This window comes from Peromyscus maniculatus, chromosome 7 (assembly GCF_049852395.1).
Source record: "Peromyscus maniculatus bairdii isolate BWxNUB_F1_BW_parent chromosome 7, HU_Pman_BW_mat_3.1, whole genome shotgun sequence".
NCBI lineage: Eukaryota > Metazoa > Chordata > Mammalia > Rodentia > Cricetidae > Peromyscus > Peromyscus maniculatus.
Window position 1 is genome coordinate 102,093,961 of NC_134858.1, and position 22,397 is coordinate 102,116,357.

Genomic DNA, 22,397 nt, shown 5'->3' on the forward strand with positions numbered 1-22,397 from the left:
AACTACAGCACCATTTACGGACTGCTACTAAGCAATGCATATGAGTGCATGCGCGCAAGCGCGCACACACACACACGCACATAAATGCATGTACATATTCCACATAATGTGCATGTTATTCTCCTCACTTTAGAGATAGAAAACAGATTCAACCTTAGGTATCTCTGACACTACAGCCTGCCACATTCTTGATACCACACTTCCTCCTAGAAGACATGTGAGTTATACAAGAAGTTTGCAAACAGTATTTTCTTCAAATTGGTCTATAAGCCATGTGTGTTCAAGTTTGTGTGGAAGCCAAAGGACAACCCCAGATGCTTCTCCTCAAGCACTGTCTACCTCTTTTCCTCCCCACTCCCCAGACAGGAATTCACCAAGTAGTATAGACTGACTAGCCACCAGCCTGCCTGTCTCTCCAGTGCTGGACATAGGGACTGCCACTGCCAGCTATTACTTTTGAACTGTTTTAGGTCCTCAAGTGCTTCAACTGAGTTATCTTCCCAGACTCCAGTTACATCCCTTTGAAATAAATGTCTTTTTACAAATACTACTTACCAATCTACTAAATCCTCCATAAAGTATACAAAATCCTCCTTGATAATCAGAAAGATCTACGAAGCCTTCAATATTCCTATAATCATAGGAACACAGCACTCTGTTGGTTACAGGATTTATTTGGTCAAAGCCTCCAGGAGTTACTTCCAGAATCACAGGTTTCCTTGTATCACTCCAGTGGTGCTTATAGCAGTTATATCTCTAGAGAGAAGCACAGCAGTACCTTCAGGGTGAAATTTAAGCATGCCATAGAACAAAGTTACACTGACTGTGTAGTCACTGCTGAAAAGACCAAAAATCCAAATCCAAGTAGTTTTAACAGCTACTATCCAAACTGTAAGGTTGTTAATTTTAGCTAGGGGGGTGGGGAAGGATAGCAGTGTTTATTTCATTAAGAATGTTCATACACTGAAGACATTCTTCCTTAATTAGCCAAGACCTAAGTTTACACTATGTTGTAAAAGATTTTTAAACTACCTTATATACCTATATCTCTAAGTGGAAAGAGGAAAGAAGAGGAAATCCAGCTAGCAAAAGGATGTGCTATATAGTCCCAACCACTCAAGAGGATGAGGCAGGAAAATTGCCTGGGCCCAGGAGTTCTGGAGCGTCAGAAGCAACACAGCCAGATCCTGTTTCAAAAGTTAAACAAAGCAGCAAAAAACAAAATAAACAAACAACAACAAAAAACCTACAAACCACACACACAGCATAAAGCCCGCCCCAAAAGGAGACCTTAAAATCACACATGACATACAGCCACACCCAAAAAGGAGATCTTAAACAGAAAGAGAACAAACTGTATTCAGAGGGGGTTTTCTAAGGAAAAAGATTTTGACTTTTGATTAAATTGAATTTCTGGGGAAGTCACAGTATTAAACACTCTGTATTGGCCCAGTTACATTAACATACAATTTATCTACATCCAAAAAATTTCTGAAGCCAAAATTTTACCAGTGGTATGACTTCTTTGCTTTCTTATAATCATACCACTGAAAGGTTACCTTTGAGGTCTCATCACAACAGTAAGCCAAGTGCCCTGGGGATGCTGCGATCCCTTGCAGCAAATTAGAGTATCTGGGCATCAGATGATCAACATGATCAATATCCTTTTACTATTCAGTTTTTTCTTTTTATGTTTTATTATTTAATCAGCACATAATATGTTCAGACATTTTTCAACAAAATTTGTTTTTGTGGTTCTTTCCCCATTTCTAGTTTCATTCTTCAGAAAATGTTTAATGAAGGTCACTAAACAAAATGATGTGGCACAGAAGAAAACAGATATAAGTTAAATGAAGCAGGAGACAGAGAAAAGGATAATAAGGTGCGAGCTGTGAAATGAATATCCTCCTCTACACTCCGACACCAGAGTTTTCTATCCATCTGTATGAGGAATGCACTGCACCATTCTTAAAGTAGAAAAGAACTGGTTGGCTGCTCAAGAACACTATTTTTGATACTGAGAGAAATTCTCCTGCAGGTGTTCAGCAAGGAGTAGGGCACTGCCGTCATGACCACTTCACTGACATCCATCAACAACTCAACAACATCACAGGACCAGCTCACACCTGTGCCCTCAGCACACTGTTCTATAGCTTCACACACAGAACAGGTCCATAAAAAGAATTCTGCAGAAAAGATAAAAGGATCTGTATCACTCAGGAAGATAGTCAGGGGCCTGATACTGGTTGACAAAAGGGCAGATGAGTGCCATACCTCTCCAGCAAAAAGGGCTTTGAGAGAGCACCAAATTCGTGGTGTTTACCTTTTCTTGTATGTATGCATTCCTACGCATGATGTATTCATGGGGAGGTGCATGTGGAGGTCAAAGGTCAACACTGGCTGTCTTTCTGTCTGTCTACCTTACTGTGACAGGGTCTCTCAGTGAACCTGGAGCTTACTGACTGGCTAGACGGGCTGCTCAGTGATCTCTAGGAAGCCCCTTGTCTTTACCTCTCAGTGCTGGGATTACAAGCATGCCCTTGGCTTGGCTTTCATGCACTGCGGAAGGGGGTTCTGAACTCAGGTCCTCAGGCTTGCACAGCAAGTACTGTACCCCCTGAACCATCTTCCCAGCACAATGGTGCTTTCCCATTATGTTTGCTAACACACCCAAACTCACTCTGCAGGATAGTCTCCACTTCTCTCAACTGGGAGCAGCTGTTGATGGAAATGTATCATTATATTTCCTAAAGGACTTTGAAAGACCATAATTTGAGTATAGCAAAGGTGACAGCAGGCTTACGATCAAATTCAACTTACGTAATCACCGCTTAGCCCAGTCAGCATTTGAAGTAGAGCCCCATCTTATTCTGGGGAGGTACAAGTGTCACATCCTCTATTTATACTGTTTCTACCTCTAAGTTTGACAGGTAGTAAGTGACTAAAGTTAACCGATACAAAGGGGAGATTATAGACCAGTATCAGAAGCAGCTGTCATCCAAAGAGACACAGAAAATTCACCTGAGATAATTATGACATGCACACCAAGTTGTGATTTACAGAAACCCGACAGAAGCTCCTCCATGACAATAAACAAGCAGCTCGTCAGCTGACATGAAACTATTTGAAATGGCTCCTGGGCGACCAGCCAAGAGCTAGCACTGAAATAAGCGAGGCTCTGGAAGCTTAAGCCAACAGAAAAATGTCCACAGAAAGAACCCGAGTTTAACAGGAGAAGACCAGTTCAGTCAGCACATCAGAATCCACTTCTAACTTCGGCAGAGATAGTGGTTCCCACCAGAATAGAAGGCTTTATTTTCCCTGTTAGAAAAGTAGAAACAGCCAGGCAGTGATGCAGATCTGTAATCCTCATTACCTGGAAGGCTAAGACCAGAGATCATCTGCCTGGGCTACTGAGGGAGGTCAAGGCCATCTGTGAGCATCTTACTTAGACCCTGTTTCAAACTTTAGAAACTGAGGAGTACAGGCAGAGCTTGGTGTGGAGAACGGTTAGGTTTAATCTCTAGTGCCAGGGAAAAAAGTGCAAACAAGGGTAAAACCCATTCATGGTTAAGAATTTGAATATTTCATGAGAAAAACCGAAAGTCCTCACCCCTTCTCCCCAAAGTCTCTGGTTTAATTTAAGTTTTAAGAGAGACCTGGCTGGGAACGTCAGGACTCTAAGCAGCATGACTTTCCCCAAAGCTGCTAGCATCATACTGGATTTCACTGAGTACAAGGCAGACCCAATTCAGGGGCATGCAGAAAGACAGCACTGGACCTCCCAGACCTCAGACCTTCCAGACACCAAACTGCTACCATTTCTAACAGTGCTGCTACAGTGTGGCAAGGACTGGTGTCACTGTGTGGAGTGCTGGAAGAGCACCTGAACGGCCGCACTGCTTGGAGGTTTATGTTCTGTGTAACTGAGCGTCTTGGCTGCATGTGAGCCTGTACACCATGTGTGTGTACCCATTACCGGCAGAGGTCAGAATCAGGTTATTGGAGCCCTTGGAACTTGGAACTGGAGTTTTGGTTGGTTGTAAGCTGCTATGTGGGTGCTAGGAACCAAATCCAGGTCCTCTGTGGGAGCAACAGGCACTCTCAACTGCTGAGCCAGCTCTCTAGCCCCTACACCATTTTTAACGCTCTGGTTTTTCAGTGGGTGACTTTTTTTTTTCTTATCTGACAAAAATAACTGAAATCTATTTCTTGATATTTGAGTTTCCCGTTAAACTACAATTCATCTCTTCCTCATGTTGTTAAGAGGCATTAAAGTTGTATTTCCTTTGGGTTTTACTGTAATAGGAACACATAGGTTATGGAATGATTTCTACAATGAAGGCAACATTTAATTACGTATGCACACTGATAAATGTCAAATCTTACCCTTCCTGTGATTTTTCCCTCTGCAAAGTCAGTTCTAAATCTCTGTAAGAGAAAACACAGGTAAGGAAGGCTCCCCAAACAGGTAAAAGCCACAACTCAGTAATTATGATGCTAAACTACGTTAAGAAAATTATAGTTTAATCAAGTTAATAATAAATCAAGACTGTGGGGATTTACTGATGAGCAGAATAGATTAAACATACAATGCTTTATCTTACATATACATTCAAAAGACTAACACACTATTAACTACAAACGATTTCCAGGTTTTGTTGTTTTTCCTTTTTGCTTGTTTGTATGGGAAAGACAAAGTTTCAGTGTCACGTTAAAGGTTAATAAAAATAAAAAGCAGAGGAATGGGTACAGGATCAGAGAACAGAGTGGGCACAGGGTCAGAACTCAGGACTAAATGTAACCACTTCACTTCTAGAAGCGGAGGGAGACCTAGTTTGTGACATGGGTCTTCTCACCAAAGCTTCTGTAAGCAGCTCTGTTCTGTGCTCTGTAGAAAACTTCAACGTTTCTGACTTTTTCCCACTGCCTTTACGAAACGTGAGGTTGAACTCTGTTCCTTGTCCTTTTCCAACAGGGCTGATGCTGCAAATGTCTCCATAAGGCCACTGGCAAAAAGAAAGGAAGCCTTTAACTTCTGCTCTAAGATATCAGATGCAAAGTTTGTTTTCATTTCTTTCATTCCATATTCACTGCTTAAAAGAACAATATTTTACAAATATAGGAGGTTGAGGAGTGAGGAGCAGCGCCTATAGCAATTCCACAACTCAAGTTCTCCTAAAGGTTTTTAATCACTAGAGACAACAACAACAACAAAACTGTATTGTGATTTTAATGCTATTAATATAAAGCAATTTAAGTACGTGAAAAGAATTAGGGAATTTAACATTTCACAATTGTACTCATTAAGAAAGACATAAAAAACATGCATAATTTAGAAATAGAAAAAGCTGGGCTATTGTTAAGCATGTTTATGTATCCATTTTCAATTAGTCTTCCTTTACAAACAAATCATTTTAGTTCTTTGGCAAGTCTGTGAACAACTACATGTGACATAACTAATATGCCTGAATAATAGTAACAACTTTAGAAATGGACTAATTTTATGTAAGAGATGGCTAGAAACAGTAGTAACATATATAAAAGCCATTCCTTTGAGAGCCTAGAAAGCACAAGCGCGCGTGCGCGCACACACACACACACACACACACCTTTCTTTACTTCTAGTCCTCAACACAAAGCATATGCAAACATGTATCTTCAGACTGACATTTCTCTCCTGAAGTGTTGATTTCAGCAGGTAAAATGGGCTGTAATCTTGGCTTTTAAAGATTCATATAAACCCCTAACAGCTTCTAACATAATTACCTGATTTGTTACTTCTAAGGTATTAGGATTATATGTAGTAACTGCATGAGTTCCAACTGAAAAGACTCGCTTATACCTACAAGGAAAAAGAAGCTTACATTTAGTTTTAAACAACAATTTTTTTTTTTTTAGGAAAATACATATGATACTAATATTAAATGAACATATCAATAGATAGATATGTATTGGCTGATCAATGGTGATTTTAATGTCTTAAACAGTTACCAGAATTAAAATCCACCCATCATTTATTTTAGTTGGAATTATTAATATTCCTGCATAGAAAATATGACTTCTGCACAAATGCAATGATGCTAGCACAAATTAAGCTGGTAAGGCACCAGCCAAGGACGCTGAAAGAATTCCAAATAGGACATTTTTCTTTTAACAAGACACTGCACATGGCTAATCCTTCCAAAGTATCCTTTCATCAAAACCGCAATGGGAAGGAAGGAAAGCTATGGCCTGCAACTGCTCACTACAGCACATAAGGGGGCGTTAATTCCTATTTAAGCAACTACCTGTTGCGTTTCTGGGCTGCAACCTTAAACACATAGGAAGCTTGCATCACAGGCAGGCAATTTTTCACTTCTCATTTTATTGCCTTTACTGAAAGTAACATACCCAAACAGGAAAATTCACTTAAATTATCAGTAATTCTGATGAAAAGGAGCTCATACTGATAATAAAAGTAGAAATTTAACTAGAAAAATATTTAAAAATAAAGACAGCTCTTTAGATATAAAACATTAAAATGAGCAAAACATTAGCTAGAATAAGAAAATGGAAAAAAGAAAACAAAACTAGGAATAAAAAAATTCATTACCATATACAATTAAGAAAAAAATACTTTCTGTAATAGTCTATGCTGATAAATTTCAAAATTAAGAACAATCACTGCACAGAAGAACTTCAGAAAGCTGTTAACAATGACAATATCCGAAAGAGCAGACGCAGCAGTCTCCAGAGTGAAGAAACTGACCACACCCATGCTTTAAAATCTGCAGACAAGAGTGACGGCAGCATCTTAATTCTTTGAAGGATACTGAACCCAGCAACTAAACAAGGAAAACCCAGGCACTGGTCTGTTTTTAAAGTAAGCATGAATAATAACCAAGTCACTTCTTCTTAAAATCAAAGAAGATGGTTCATTTCAGAGAAACAAATTTCAGTTAGGAAAAAAAACTATTCATGACTGGTAACTATTGAAATACTTGTATGCAATGGTATTTTAATGATAAAAATGGACACTAAGTAAATAAAATACTTTCCAGACCTCACAGCTTTTCTGCTTTTAACCAATATACTAAAAAGATGTACAGTATATTAACCAAAAGCTACTACTGGACTCAAGAGGAACACATAATGCTTCCACTAAAGACAAAGTAGCCAACTGCACTGATAATAGGCTATAATATTTGGGGGGTCTATGCCAACGCTCTGGCCACCCTCTAGAACCTGACAGTAACACCCCATTGTGACGACACCATGGAAATGTCAAGCTGGCACTGAGCTGGAAGCTTCACTCCTACTGGCTAGCCTTCACAGTGTTTGCAGGTACCATGCACTACCAAAGGAGAAAAGTCACCATCAGCCTACCCAGCTATGAACTGTGGGAGCTACAGGGATGACTGACCCAGCAAGAAGCGTCCCCTGGCACAAGAGTGGCACAATCGCCATGTGTGTAACGAACTACTTTCTGATTAGATTTAAGACCTACTCCACAACATGAAGCCCATACCTCATATCACTGTCAGGCCAAGAACCTGTGACTAAACAAGTCCTAGCCCCCAGGGGAGAACCTACTACTATTATTCTACTAGACGGGCATAGTATTAAGCTGATTCTTTAATGACTTACTGTTATACCCATAGATTAGTGCATCTCTCAGCCCTCCTCAGAGAAGTGTCTATCTGAAGAAGATGGTGATCAACAAAGGACCCACAACTGGTTAGAGTGCTAAGAGTGTGGACTGTTCAGCCCTAAACGACACATCAATATCTATATCAAACCCCCTTCTCCCAAGGCTTGGGGATCATTTTGGAACAGGGATGGAGAGAATGCAAGAACCAAAGGTAGTGAATGGCTACAAGGAAACGGTGTCTTTCAGACACAGCAGGTCCACTTCACATATGAACTCACAATTGTGACATAGACAAAACCTGTGTAAGATCAAGCCATACCAAATCCTAACATGGAGAGGAGAGAGGGGCATATAGCGCTACCCTGACCAGAAAAGCTACTGCCAATCAACAGTTTAAGAGCACAGCCCATTAATCATGCACACTTCATTGGAAGGCCACATATGCAAGAATATATGAGCAGCACCAACTGAACCTGATGAGCACTAAAAACAAACAAACAACTCAGCATATTGTATAATAATAATGCAGTTATTTCCATGTGGGCAAAACAAATGATAGGATGTGAATTTTTATCAAGAATAAAATTCATACTCTATCCACCCCCCATTTTTTAAAGTCTAAAGTAGAACAAGAAACTAAAGAATGAAACTATTTCCTTCAAACAGAACATTTCTCCCCAAGGTGAAGTAAGGGTCAGGTGACTGGTGAAGTAGGCAGGACTCCATAGCTAGTCAAAAAACTTCAAAGGATTAGTCAATTAATAGGAAGTAAAAGAAATACGAGGCTCCTAAAATTGATATTTGACCTGAAATATAAAATGAAATTAAATGTTCAATAGAAATAAATTTACAAACCTATTACTAGAATCACTTTTGAGAGTGAAAAATCAGAATCTTCATAATGCAGAAATAAGACAGCAGGGCTGTCGGGGAGGCGGCTATGGTCAAGCACTTGTGTGGTCAAGTGCTTGCCCTGTGAACACTGAGGAGTTTGGATACCAGGGAGCGCTAGGTAGGGATGGTGATCTGCCTGTAAGTCCAGCCTTGGAAGACAAAGACCAAGGTCTGCAGAGCACGCTGGCTAGGGAGATAACAGCTGGTTCTGGGTTTGACTGAGAGACCCTGGTCATTGAACAAGATGAAAGAGCATTGAAGGTTGATTTCTGGTATTAACCTCAGGCCTCCACATAAACATGAACACACACACACACACACACACACACACAGAGAGAGAGAGAGAGAGAGAGAGAGAGAGAGAGAGAGAGAGAGAGAGAGAGAGAGAGAGAGAGAGAGAGAGAGAACATTCATGCATACATACATACATGAAAAAAAACCCCACTAAGACTATAATATTGATTTCATTTTGTGGGTGAAAAGAATAGCAATAGCAATACAAAAAAAAAAAAATCCCAAGAATTAACTGCTATGTGGTTTTTTTTGAGGATCAAGTAAGAAAATGCTTTCATATCTTTCCTACCATACCAAGCCCCTAACATCTGTATTAATTTGTAACTGATGGCAGTACTTATTCCTATATTTTATGTGTCATGTGACGTCTCAATACTGTGTACATTGTGTAAAGCTCAAACGAGAATCTACGTATCTATCTTCCTGAACATTTATCATAGCTTTATGATGAAAACACTGAAAATCCTTCTATTTGAAATACGTCACTGTTCTCCTGAAACTGCCACTATGCAGCATCCCACTACGACTTGGCAGCCTCATGTGTACTACAGAGTGCCTGACACTGATGCCCTACTCCTAAGTGCCCTCATTCCTCCCCTCTTAAGCCAGAGTAAGTACCCATGTGCTTTCAACTGCCGTGAGATGGACTTCCTAAGACTCCAGCTGTGCGAGCTCCACAGAGTACCCACCTTTCTATGCCTGGCTTATTCTGATCTTCAATTCCACTCATGCCACAAATGACAATTTCATTCTTTTTATAGCTGAATGGTATTCCACTGTGCATATGTAACACACTTTATACATCTGTCAGCCGACGTGCACTTAAAATGTCCTACTTCTCGGCTCCTGTGAATAGTTCTAAAATAAGCACGAGAGTGAAGATGTTTATTTTCTTCAGAGTTGTCTCGTTTATATACCCACTAGTGGGATTCCTGTATCCTACACTAGTTCTGCTTTGACAGTTTAAACTATACTAATTTACATCCCTACCAACAATGTCTAAAGGCACCTTCTCTATCTAGCATCACCAGTACTTATCTTTAGTTTTCCTGATGATAGTCATTCTTACTAAAGTGAAATGATACCTTGTGGTTTCATTTACATTTCCCTAATGAATAGTGACAACATTTTTTTCACGTGTATGGCTATTTCTATGTCAGATTTAAAAACGTCTACTTAGGGCTTTTGTCCCCACTTCTGGCTGTTCAGTTCTTGGAGTTCCTTACATATTCTGATTATTAGCCCCTGGTTAGCAGTATAATTTGCAAATACATTCTCTTATTCCATAGCTTGTCTCTCTATTTCCTCTTGGTTTTGTAGCAGGTTTTCAGTCTGATACCTTGTGTTTATTTTGTTGTTATTTCCCATGCTTTAGAGGTCTTGTTACTCCCTTCTGCCCATCCCCCCAAATCTTGACCATTCCAATACCTTGAAATATTTGTGTTTTCTTCTCAAAGTTTTGAGTCTTTAAATTCATTTGGAGTTGGTTTTTCTAACTTGTGAGAGATGAGGGTGCAGTCTCATTTTTTCTGATTGTGTACATGCAATTTTCCCAGTAACACACACTGTAAAGGCCATCCTTCCTCAATGTATATGCTTAACATCACTACAGATACTAGGTTTACACCCAGGCTCTATTCTGCTCCACTGTTCTGTTTCTAGGCCAGTTCCATGCTACTTCAATTACTACAGCTTTGTACAATTTGAAGTCAAGAAAAGTCTTTCTTTTCCCACTGGATGGCTTTAGCAATCTGGGGTTTTGTTGCAGTTTTGTTCGAATTTGAGAATTTCTTTTTGTTTGGTGAGGAGTGTCATTGGCATTTTGGTTGTAAGCCTAGCCTTTAACGGCTGAGCCATCTCTCCAGCCTGTCATTGGCATTTTGACACAGATCATTTTGTGTCATCTTTTTGAGTAGTTCAGAGTCTCTCTGTCTCTGAACATAGTCATCTTTTTACTTCAACGTCTTTCTTCTGTTTAATTTTCACTGCAGAGACCTTTCATTGCTTTGGTTATATTTAACCCCTATTTATTTTTATTGTAGCTGTTATAAATTGCACTGCTTTCTTATTTCTGTACCTCATTTGCTTGGCATTTTCTTTGTGAGGGGATGTTTCATTTGTCAGGTGCCTGTTCTACATCCACTGAGGGGACTGTGTGGCCTGTGTGTTAAGTTTCAGGACACAGTGCACCACTAACTGCTCTGTGCATACTTGAGATGTCTCCCATGTAAGCATTGTGGAAAAGAAAGCCCTTTACTGTGCTGTTGAAGTGGGTTTGCTAATACCTAGTTGAAGAGGTTTGGCACCCATATCCACACAAGGATGTCACAGTGGTTTCAATCCCTTTGTCTCCTGTTTCATTGCCATCATTGTTCTCATGCAACTCTTGTCACTGAGATCAGTGTGGTCTTTCTGATGTGATGACAGGATTCTGTATTTTTCAACACCCTGCCTAGTCAGGTAGGCAGGAGTCATGAGAAGCTGCTGAGCACTTAGTATGGATAAATACAACTGAACTGTATGTGTAATCCAAATATAATAAATTCTGATTAGAAAAAGCCATATGGAATTAAATTACAAAAGAGACTAAACAAAGCAGAATCCATGAGAAATTCATGACAAACATAATCTAAAGGAATATAAAAATATGTACCTTTTCCCTCAAGTGAAAAATTAATACTCATTATTGACTTGACCCATGATACCTGTTTCCTTTTCATTTGGGAACTAAATATATATCTATATCTATATCTATATCTATATATATATATATACATACATATAACTATCTGAGTAAAGGGAACAGACATTTTAGTTTTCATAATTCACAGACTAGTGTAACATAGTAACTAATTTAAAAACAATTTCTACTACCTATTAGTTATACTATTTAATATTAGAAAACTAATGGCCAAAAAATAAGTTTTTTTCTCATATACCTAGATTTTTAATAGAGAAAGCTTTTATAAAATATATTTCTGCATAATTTTAATTCCTGCAAATAAAAACTGCTGTAATATCCTTAAATCTTCTAGTCTTTATAAATACTATTATCAACTTCAAAGTAACTTTTATAGCTGGGTAGTTGTGGAGCACCCCTTTAATTCCAGCACTCAGGAGGCAGAGGCAGGCAGATCTCTGAGTTTGAGGCCAGCCTAGTCTACAGAGCAAGTTCCAGGACAACCAGGGCTACACAGAGAAACCCTGTCTTGAAAAACCAACCAAACAAACAAAACAAACACAAACAAAGCCTTTTTTTATTTTTGTTTTCTCAAGACAGGGCTTCTCTGTAGAGCCCTGGCTGTCCTGGAACTTGCCTGTGGAAACAAGTTTGCTGGCCTCAAACTCAGAGATCTATCTGCCTCTGTCTCCCGAGTACTGCGATTAAAGGCATGCACCGCCGCTGCCACCACCACCTGGCAAACAAAAACCATTTTTATGTCATGATTTTCACATGTGGTCTCTTTTTCTTTACAGGGGGAACGCACATATGTCTGACCAAAACTGTTTCAGCATCATCACAGATGAGGGCCTAACACTGAGCTGGGTTCAACGACATCACAGTGAATAGGAAAAACAGTTCTCCTGAGATGCAAGAGACTTTTCAGTCACTATCAGGAAGTTCATTCCAGACCTAGGTAATTACCCTACTCAAATAATTAGAAGCATGGCTATGTCAATGCAGACAGACATCACATCAACACTGGGATATCATCATAGTGTCAAATTGCTCTGCAGAAAATTTCCATCATCTAGTTTTGTCACAGGAAAGAAAACCCAACTTTCCTATCTTATAATAAAGTTACATATAAAATAAAGGTTACTTATAAAATAATGGCTCTCAAGTGATCGAGGTCTTGCAACCTATATATACTGCTTTTTTTTAAAGGAAAGATCTCTTTTAATTGGGTGCATAGATGTGTGTCTCTGTGTGGGTTTGTATATGTGAGTGCTGGCACCTGTGGAGACAGGAGGCATCAAATCCCCTGGAGCTATGGTCAAAGGTGATTGTGAGCTGCCCATCATGGATGCTGAGATCCAACTTGGATTCTCCGCACTAGCAGTACATGAGCTATCATTCCAGTCTTGTATATTAATTTTAAAGCTTAAAATAATTCTTTCAATGGCTTCAAACAAAACAAAACAAAAACAACCAAACAGACTTATTCAGTTAGAAAAAAGTCGTTTATGTCGATGAAAGTAAGCCCCATAATATAAAGCATAACCTTTCATTATACTGTAAGAAAGGTAGCAATTAAAATTACCCACTACTAGTGCAGGGAGCTAACTTGTCTGACCTAAAAGTAACTGTCTTAATTTCCCAATTCTGTAGATACTGACAATTGGTCCTCACAAGTAAACTGGTACATACTTCCTCCAAACAGTCCAAACTCTACCTTTCAGCTTCACACAGACCTACCTCATCTAATTCTTCTCCCAGTGAGACTTTCAATATGAGTTCTCCCTGCTACACACTGGGCACTCAAGTCATTTTAGGATAGGCTTTGGGCTGCTAATTTCTCAAAACCTCTAGTATTTTCACAAAATCTAGAATTTTTTTTTTTCATTTCATTAGTAAAAAAAACCTCCAGTTCCTTGAAGTACATGTTAGACCATCCAGTATTAAAATGAAAGACAGCTGGACTAGAGAGACCCTTGTTGTTGGAAGACTGACAATGAGCACTGCAAAGCCCGTGCAGACCTCCGGGGACTTGGACCTGACTAGGGTGATGCAGGAATAAAGAATAGACACACAGACAGCTAGGAGTCGGATGGGTTTGAGCTCTCGTGCAGAGAAGCCTTGGCAGCCTGAAAGCTCGACGGATTTATTACACAAAGTGAACAGAAAGGTGGGGTTAATGAATGCAACTGGACAGGAAGTGGGTTTATTATAGAGATAAACAAGGAGGGAGGACTTATGGTACACGGTTAGATCAAAGAGACAGGTTTTCTATTCTTGGAAGGAGCTGTCTTGGTAGGGGAGAAGTCTTCAGGGATAGAAAGGTATGGTGGACAGTTTCTGCATACCATCAACACTCACACTCGGTTCCAAGGATCTGAGGCTAGGGTCCTTGACATGGAAAGCTCATATCAACAAGACACATTCACTCAGAACTCCACATAGTCAGGATTTCCTCCACTTCCTACAAGGCACTGTTGCTACAGGAGGCACCAGAGCATAACTGTTGTGTCCACCTACTCTGCAGTCACGCTGTCTGCATTCAAATACTTGATGGGCTACTCATCATGCCCTCAGATAACTAAGTGAGTTTCTTCATTTGAAAGATGTGGGTAACATATATATTTACCACATAATATAAGAATTAGAAGAAATAATGCGTCTGAGGGCTTTGAACCTATGTGCCTCCCACATAAGCAAACAACCAATCACTGCTGGCTAGTCCTATTGCTGTTTTTCTGCTAAAGGAATGAATATTAATTATTGGGTGAGGATTTTTAAATTCCAGGGAAATAAACTGATTATGATTCCATGTTTTAAATATTCCTTTACTGATCATGACTGCTTCAGGACATTAATACTTAAAACACAGAATAAAAGGAGTGGACAAATCTGTCTTTCATCTGGCTATACCATCAGAATACTCAGTTTCTGGTAAAAAATCTACTTTACCTAAAAGAGCTCATTCTCATTAAAAAGCTGTACTCCCCAGAGAAGAGAAACAACAGGTAAGAGAAACTCCAACCTCTATCCTAATAACTCAGCAAGTTGCCCTCCTCTCTTATAAGGGCACCCCATGAAATGGAGCATTTTAAAGGCCTTGGGTTCTGAGACAATCAATGGCCATAGTCTTGCTCAGATCAGATGGAACAAAATTTTGGTACACGGTAAAATATAAGACTGCCAAAAAGATGTGATCCAATTTATACTTCCAAATTCCACAGTGCCTGGTAGTAGCTACAGAGAGCTATATAGACAGAACATGAGGAGAATCAGGATGGACTCATCTGGGGCTGAGGCTTGTAGCATCAAAGCTAAGATACAAGGGAAACAAGCCCCTCAGGAGCCCTGTGGTCACTAGAACTGCTCGTTTATAAACACCAAGAAGCAAAGAAAAAGGCACCTCTTCTCTTATTCCTGAATATAAGCATAAAAAATTACCAGCTTTCACATACCTCAACCCCTCCCTCACTCCACTGCCTCTAATCATCACAACTGTCCATAATGTGGTGAGTATCTGTCACTCACTGAATTTCACAGACCAACTGCAAATTTTCCTAACATACTGTGCTTAAAATCCTGTTTGAAAACTAAAATCCCACTCAAATTTACAGCATCTGCTCTACTAACAAACATTGGAGTGACCCATAAGCATCTGTACTTGTAAATTCCATCTAAAGAGAAAAAACAGCATATCACTTTGAAGTTTTCCACAGCGGATCTGCACTTCCGCTTTAGCTGAACATCTGCACCTTCCTTCCGGCCTGAAGTGGCTTGCTTAAGCCAAAGAGGAAATCGTGTTTTCATGGAAGAAAAGTGCTTTTATTCCCTGCAATCTCCATTTTTTGCTCTCAGAAGAAACATGTAATTAAATTATACATGGACTTCCCCAGTGGGAGGAAAAAACAAGTACAGTAGAAAAATTGCTTTGCCAGCCCAGGGGTCTGTACTCACACCAACAAACCTATATTCACAGAAGCAGAAGGCAGCAGGAAGTGAGACATGATGGAACAACCCAAAGGCGCAGAAATGGGTCACACAAATAGCCCTCAGGCACAATCTGGAGGGTTATCTTTAAGTGAGAGGCACGTGAAGAGAAAGGAAAGTATGTATTCAATTTGATCGCCACAATCAGTATTCCAGATGGTAGATCTGGGATAGCAACGTGTATGGGTCTAGGATCTCTTAAAACAAGCCTCAGTTCTCAAGAAAATCACATGCAGAGTCTGTTGTATAAACACATTTCTAAAGATACGTCCATCTATCAACTAAAAATAAGTTTTGAATAATGACATTTTTATTTTTTATATTAAGACTGTTGAAGAATCCTTTAAACCTAGAATCGAACTGGTTAGAAAAGAAGTAAGTATAAGGGACTTCAGTGCTGCACAATACACACGGCCAACTGAAGAGGTCTGGGGGAAGGGGACTGAAAAGAAAACACTGCTGAAGGGAGCATTCAAGTAAGCAGAGATCTTCTGTTCCCAAATCAAGGAGTTAATACTGCCAAGGCAGCTGGACGCCCTCAAATGACAGAAACTCAATGCAACAGCATTAAAAACCCAACCACTTTTTAGTAAAATGGACAACTCACTGAAAAATTGATACACCAGTGTAAGAAATAGAGACTATTCAACATAATTTTGAAGTTGCAGCCTCATACCTCCCAGTTTCACAGGGTACAAAGTCACAGTAAATGAAACCAGCATGTTACTGATTTTAGCACAGGCAGGCATCCCACTCAATGGAATCAAATTGAGACTTCCCATTTAAGGTCAAATGACCTTTGACAAGGAGGTCAAACAACTCAATGGGGAAAGAATTTTTTTTTCAATGAGTGATTCAGGTACAAGTAGATCTTTCACATGTGGATCCTCACTTCACACTATATATAAGTTAACTCAAAATTAAAGTTATAAAGTTACAGAAGGAAGCACAGGAGTAAATCCTAACTTTATAGTAAGCAACAGCTCTAATTTCTTACAAATGACAAAAAAACACACATAACAAAAAAGGGAGACAAAGCTGGATTTCATCAACATTAAAAACTGTACTTTACAGGACAGCATCAAGACAGGAAGCATCCCTCAGAACTGGAACAATATGTGCCGATCACTTATATCTGGTACAGGATTTGTGTTTAAAGAATTCCTACAGCTCACCAATTGGAGAGACAACCTAATTGAAAATGGGTGAATGGTGTGAACAGACAGTCCATCAAAGATACAGATGCCCAAGAAGCACATGAAGAGATAGATACTCAAGCATTCCACTGTTTCTCAGAGGTTAGACATGGTGTCACTGTAAACCCCAGCAACTTCATTTCTAGGAAACATCCAAAAAAAAAAAAAAAAACAGGAAATACTGACTCCTCCAAAACCTATGCAGAATCTCCATACAAGCTTGACTCATAGGAGTAAAGAAGTAGAGACAACACAAATGCCCACTAACTTAAGAACAAACGCAATCAAAATGTGGTACAGTCATGTAACACAATAAAAAGTACTAACACAGGCTATTAACATACAGATGAACCGTGAAACATTAACTAGAAGAAGACAGCCACGAAAGACCACATTTTAACCTGTTTAATTTCTATTAGATATTCCAAATAGGTAACCCCAATGACACACAGTAGATAAGTGCCTGGCAGATGGTGGCTTCTAAAGAAAGTATTTGTTTAGTGTGTTCTAATAATAGTGATGGCACATCACAAGTTTATATATACTGGAAAACAATCAATAAATTATACATTTTTTTTGCACGGGTGAGTTTTATGGTATATAAAATGTATGTTACAGCTGTCAGGAAAACATATAATGTTTCCAGGTGTGAATGGAGAGAAGGGAACTGGGCAAAGAGAACAGAAAGACTTTAACTGTTTAAAAAAAAAAAAAAGGAAATAAAGAGATTCTCTTATGCCTTAGTCATCATTTTCTAAAAGCATTAAGAAGTTCTACAGGATCACATTACTGACAAGCTCACAAAGCAGCATCACAGTGAGCCTCCGCCCTAGAACTCAAGTACCAGTGTGCAATAAACAAACTAAAAACAGGAGCTACGTTATGATGATGATCAGAGCAATCTACTACTCACAACAACAACAGAAAACCTCAGATAATCTGAAGTCCAATTTAAAAAAACCTAGAGGTTAACACTACCTTGTGTGTATCAATTTTCTCTAACTTTGCTCAATGAAACACAAGCAAATATTCTACAGGGTAATAATTATGCTCACTAGTTTAAGTTCATAAAGCAAGATACTAATAAAAAACAAGTCTAAGCAACCAAATCTTTCAAAATTAGTGAGTTTGCTAAGGTAAGTCAGAAACACTAATGTTCAAATGTTGGCTACCCTGAGAGGCCACCACTGTTGTACTTTAAAACATCAGGAAGGAGTCACACCATACAACAGGGCCCACATAGGTTTATGGAGGGGAAGGGGAGAGAAAAGGGGCAGAGAAAGGGCAGGGACCAGTCCCTGGGGACTAGGAAGGGAAAGAGAAAGGGTTAGGGTCAGGGTTTCTGCTGCCCTCTCGCCCTGCTCCACCATGCCAGGTCCCCCTACGTGGTTCCTATAGAACCCTGGGATTGGGGACAGCCAGTCTGAGCAGCATGGCCACTCGGGTGACTGTCAGTGTGCACCCCTGCCAGCCGATGGCTCCATGGCATCCTGCTGGCCTGAGGCTCAGCTCTCACCCATTGGTCTCAGCACAGGAGCCCTGCTTGCCACTGTCACCTGAATGGGCACCCTGCTTGGTGAGTCAGGCCACAGTGGAACAAGATGTGTTATCTAGGCCTGTTCTTTGGGGAGGGAGAAAGCAGGTCTAGGCATAGGGCATGAATGACCCTCTCAGGCCTGGATTTTGTACTATCTGATAGGTCTAAGAGAAGACATTTCGTCTCATATAGGAGACCCGTAAATCCGTGATAGTAACTGGCTTTAGATAAGTAAAGAGCTCTTATCCTATGTCAAGTGTGGTGCTGGGCATATCACGAATGTTTCATTTTAATCTTTCAAACCCCTCCGCTTTCTCTCCCTTTTCTTTCTTCCTTGTCTCCTTCTTCCCTATCTTTCTCTTCATCTCTCTACTATAATAAACTCTCCACGGGGATGCAGTGCCTGGATGTGAATGACTTTCCACTTCCTACCCCCCCCCCCCCCGCCACCTACCCCCCCCATCTGGCCAGCATGTTTTCCCTCACATGTGGGGTACCCTGGCCTGGCCAGCTGGGGGTGCCCCATGTTGTGCTTTACTCATGACACAACTTAGAAAACTGTGGTCACCTGTTTGTCGGAGTTAGACACACTCAGTGTCATTATTGAGTGCTTCTCAGAATGACCACTTTTATAACAACAAAGTTCCAAGTACTGAACACTCAGTGTACTTAAGGCAAAATTTCAAAGCCTTTATTCACTCCAAATCAACTCATTTTATCTTTACAATACTCTATGGGGAAGGAATTACCATCCATCCTATAGGAAGGGAACACAAGGCCACCTTGGTCTGAATAAAACAAATACAAACATGAAATGCCATCATTTCCACTCAAGAAAAAAAAATGCAACTAAAAATTCCATTCTAATAAATAATTAAATAAATACAGTCTTTAAAACAGCTCCAAACCTCACTAGAGGCAAATGGCTGATTCATAGGCTACACTCTGGGTAATAAAGTTAGCAACACTGTAGCATAACCTGGACATGACAGCAACGCTTTCACTTGTTACTTTCCAATTTTTTAAAAAAGAAACCTCTAGCCAGGCGGTGGTGACACACACCTTTAATCCCAGCACTTGGGTGGCAAAAGCAGGTGGATCTCTTGTGAGTTCAAGGCCAGCCTAGTCTACAGATTCAGGTTCCAGGACAGCTGGATCTACACACAGAGAACCCTGTCTTGAAAAACCGAAACAAACAAACAAACAAACAAACAAACATCTAGAAAGATCAAAAGAAAAAGGAATAGCAATTCATTCCCATGTGACATGTGCATTTAAAATGCACACATAGCTTTCCAGAAAAGAAAGCCCAGCAGCACTGTTAGGTTGGGCCTCACTATTAAGGACACTGACACTGGGCTTAAAGGACACTTTATGGAAGTTAGAGAAGTAAAGTAAAGGATACTTACTTTCCCCTCCATGAGTGCTTGGTTGTGTAGAAACATGCCAGATCCTTATTTTCCCTAATTATGTTCATTTTGTGCTGAAACCTGGAAGACAAAAGTATGGATCCCCTTAATACAGTGTTATACAGTATTAATTTTTCCTGAATCTTTCACAGCAGGGGACAGTATCAGTCCCCTAGCTCTGCATTGCCACAAGGTATTTAAGAACATGGGACTGCTCAATGCTGTGTTCAGCACTGTACCACAACTGTCTCCTCAACCACTTCTTTTTCCCCAGAACCAACGGACTGTATTGCTCAGGAACAAGAGTTGGCCTCCATGAACATCCTAAGTACAAGGTTTCAGATCAGAAAATCAATCTTTACATCTAACACTGTCAACCAGTGCCTGGGCACATGGTGAGCACCTAAAATTAATTATCAAGAGTCAAATCAATTACAGGAGGTTTCTGTTGCACAGCTAAGGGCTGGCCACACTACTATCCCTTGGTATTTTAGGGAGCAGTATTTCCTAAGAACTCTCTAAATTAGGAAAGTAATACATGTCCACAATAAGAAACCCAATATGCTCACATTTCATCCTAAAATACAAAGATATACACTGTGTCCTCCCTTTTTATATTTACAGAAAAAGAAAATGAAAGGAAGGGAGGGAGGGTAGGAGGGAGGGAGGGGAAAGAGGGGGAAAGAAAGGAAAGGAAAAGAAAAGAAAAGGAAAGGAAAGAAAAGAAAAAAAGAAAAGAGAAAAGAAAAAAGAAAAGGAAAGGAAAGGAAAGGAAAGGAAAGGAAAGGAAAGGAAAGGAAAGGAAAGGAAAGGAAAGGAAAGGAAAGGAAAGAAAAGAAAAGAAAAGAAAAGAAAAGAAAAGAAAAGAAAAGAAAAGAAAAGAAAAGAAAAGAAAAATCAGGCTGGGCATAGTGGTGAACACCTTTGGTCTCATCACTCAGGAAGCAGAGGCAGGCAGATCTCTCTGTGAGTTCCAGGACAGCCAGAGCTACACAGTGAGACCCTGTCTCAAAACAAACAACCCACCCTAAGATGGTCATATACCCCCACAGAATAACCACCTTCCCGCATAGAATTAAATATTCATTGAGAAAATATTTAAGGCTCAACAGTGTTCCGTTTCCTGACCACGCTAGGACAGCACCACCCGAAGGACAGTTGTAAACTTTACTACCAGACCATCTCAAAGCAATAGAGAGACTGAAGCTGGGAGCTCAGAGACATTGACAGCAGTCTGATTAGGGGAGCCCTCTGGTTGGACACAGCAGAAAACAGATAAGGGCTGCTAGATTTGTGGGGACTCGTGCACGCAGGGAGAATGCAACTGTGCAGTACCTACTGACTGTTCTAACAGCACACAAAAGCCAGAAACCACTTATTTTATGGAAGAAGAAAAAAAAAACCACTTAAATTCAGGGAACTTTGAAAGACATATTTGGGTGACTGTTAGTGGAAGGCTGGTGCTATTCTGAGGACACAGCATAACTTACTTATACAAAAGCTAAGGAAGAATGTGGGGCCTGGTTGTTCAGCTGTGAAGTGGCCCTTTTCCTGGCCTTACTAGAAATGCATGTTAACACTTACTGTAAGGTACTTACCAAAATGTAAATAATTCAAATGGAACAATAGGAATTACAGCTTGCTTAGACTTGCTTTACATACTTCAATTCCCTTTTGAAATTAATTCAGAGACTATAAATTCACCTTCTTAAGTACATGTTTCTATTTAGTCTATTCATAAACCTTCCACAGCCATCACCAACTCAAGATCCTTTTTATCACCCCAACAAGAAACCAGCTGTCACTGGACATAGTAGTACACATCTTAAAGCCCAACACTCAAGAAGCAGACAGATCTCTGAGTTTGAGGCCAGCCTGGTCTACACAGTCGAGTTCCAAACCAGCCAAGGTGACATGGTAAGATCTTGTCTCAAACAAACAAACAAACAAAAACCCAAACAGATCTCACTGACAGTCACACCTTGGATGTCCTCCCCCAGCACGTGGCAGTGAGAAACAGACTTTCTGTCACTGTCTCCACCTATAACGGAACCTTGCCAAATGATGTTCCACTGTGTGCACAAGCATTTTGTTCATTCATCCACCGAGGGACACTTGTGTTGTTTCTACCTTCTGGTTATTATATGAGACACTGCTATGACAGGTGTGCGTGACCTGTTGTGGGAATGTCTTCATTTCCGTGAATATACACTGGAGGGGCAAAGAGACCTTCTTTCCTCCTCTTGGTTGTTAAAGCACCACCTACTGAGTTTTGACCCTCTACACAGAATGCTCTTCCCCCAGAGTCTGCAGCTGCACCATCCTCTCCTTCCAATCCATGCTCTCACGTTGACAGTAAGACCTACCTAGCCATGCTGTTTTAGACTGTTACCAGCCTCCTCTTTCTGCACTTCTCCTCTGTTAGTCCCTGCTTCCCCCACAGCACTCTTCATAGTCTGAAGCTCAGTCTGTTATCTATCTAATCCTATTAGCTCACCAACATGTCTCTGGAGCCTACGAGCGACTGACACAAAACAGTTGCACTGGACAAAGCATCTATCTGCATGAGCGAATGTAATGTGGCAATCCTGTGGGCAGTTCTAATGACCACTTAAAGCCTGATGCTCTAACAGGGGCAGTCCAAGCAAGGATCTGTCAAACCTTCGGGAATTTTGGATTCATGCTCTAAGGAATAGAAGAACACCAATTTTTGAATATTTATTATTTATCAGGAAGAAGAAATTTATCTTACAATTAACGTGCATTT

At 40.1% G+C, this 22,397-nt stretch overlaps 1 protein-coding gene across 5 annotated transcripts in view; it reads right to left on the minus strand.

Annotated features, from left to right (window-relative positions):
* The window catches only part of Dnajc13 (DnaJ heat shock protein family (Hsp40) member C13), a 118,038-nt gene that overhangs the window by 79,278 nt on the left and 16,363 nt on the right, over window positions 1-22,397 (minus strand). For 2 of the 5 annotated variants that reach the window (XR_013052916.1, XM_076576945.1), the window contains exons 1-5: window positions 9,511-9,648; window positions 5,770-5,845; window positions 4,860-5,009; window positions 4,390-4,431; window positions 556-756 (exon numbers count right to left, since the gene is read on the minus strand). Coding sequence is in view for 4 of the 5 variants with exons in the window: in XM_076576945.1 (XP_076433060.1) it covers window positions 556-756; window positions 4,390-4,431; window positions 4,860-5,009; window positions 5,770-5,845; window positions 9,511-9,605 (564 nt within the window). In the remaining variant the exon portion in view is untranslated. Of the gene's footprint in view, window positions 1-555; window positions 757-4,389; window positions 4,432-4,859; window positions 5,010-5,769; window positions 5,846-9,510; window positions 9,649-19,630; window positions 19,712-22,397 lie in introns of those variants that run through there. The other 3 variants (XM_006983611.4, XM_016002167.3, XM_076576946.1) reach the window with 2 other exon arrangements.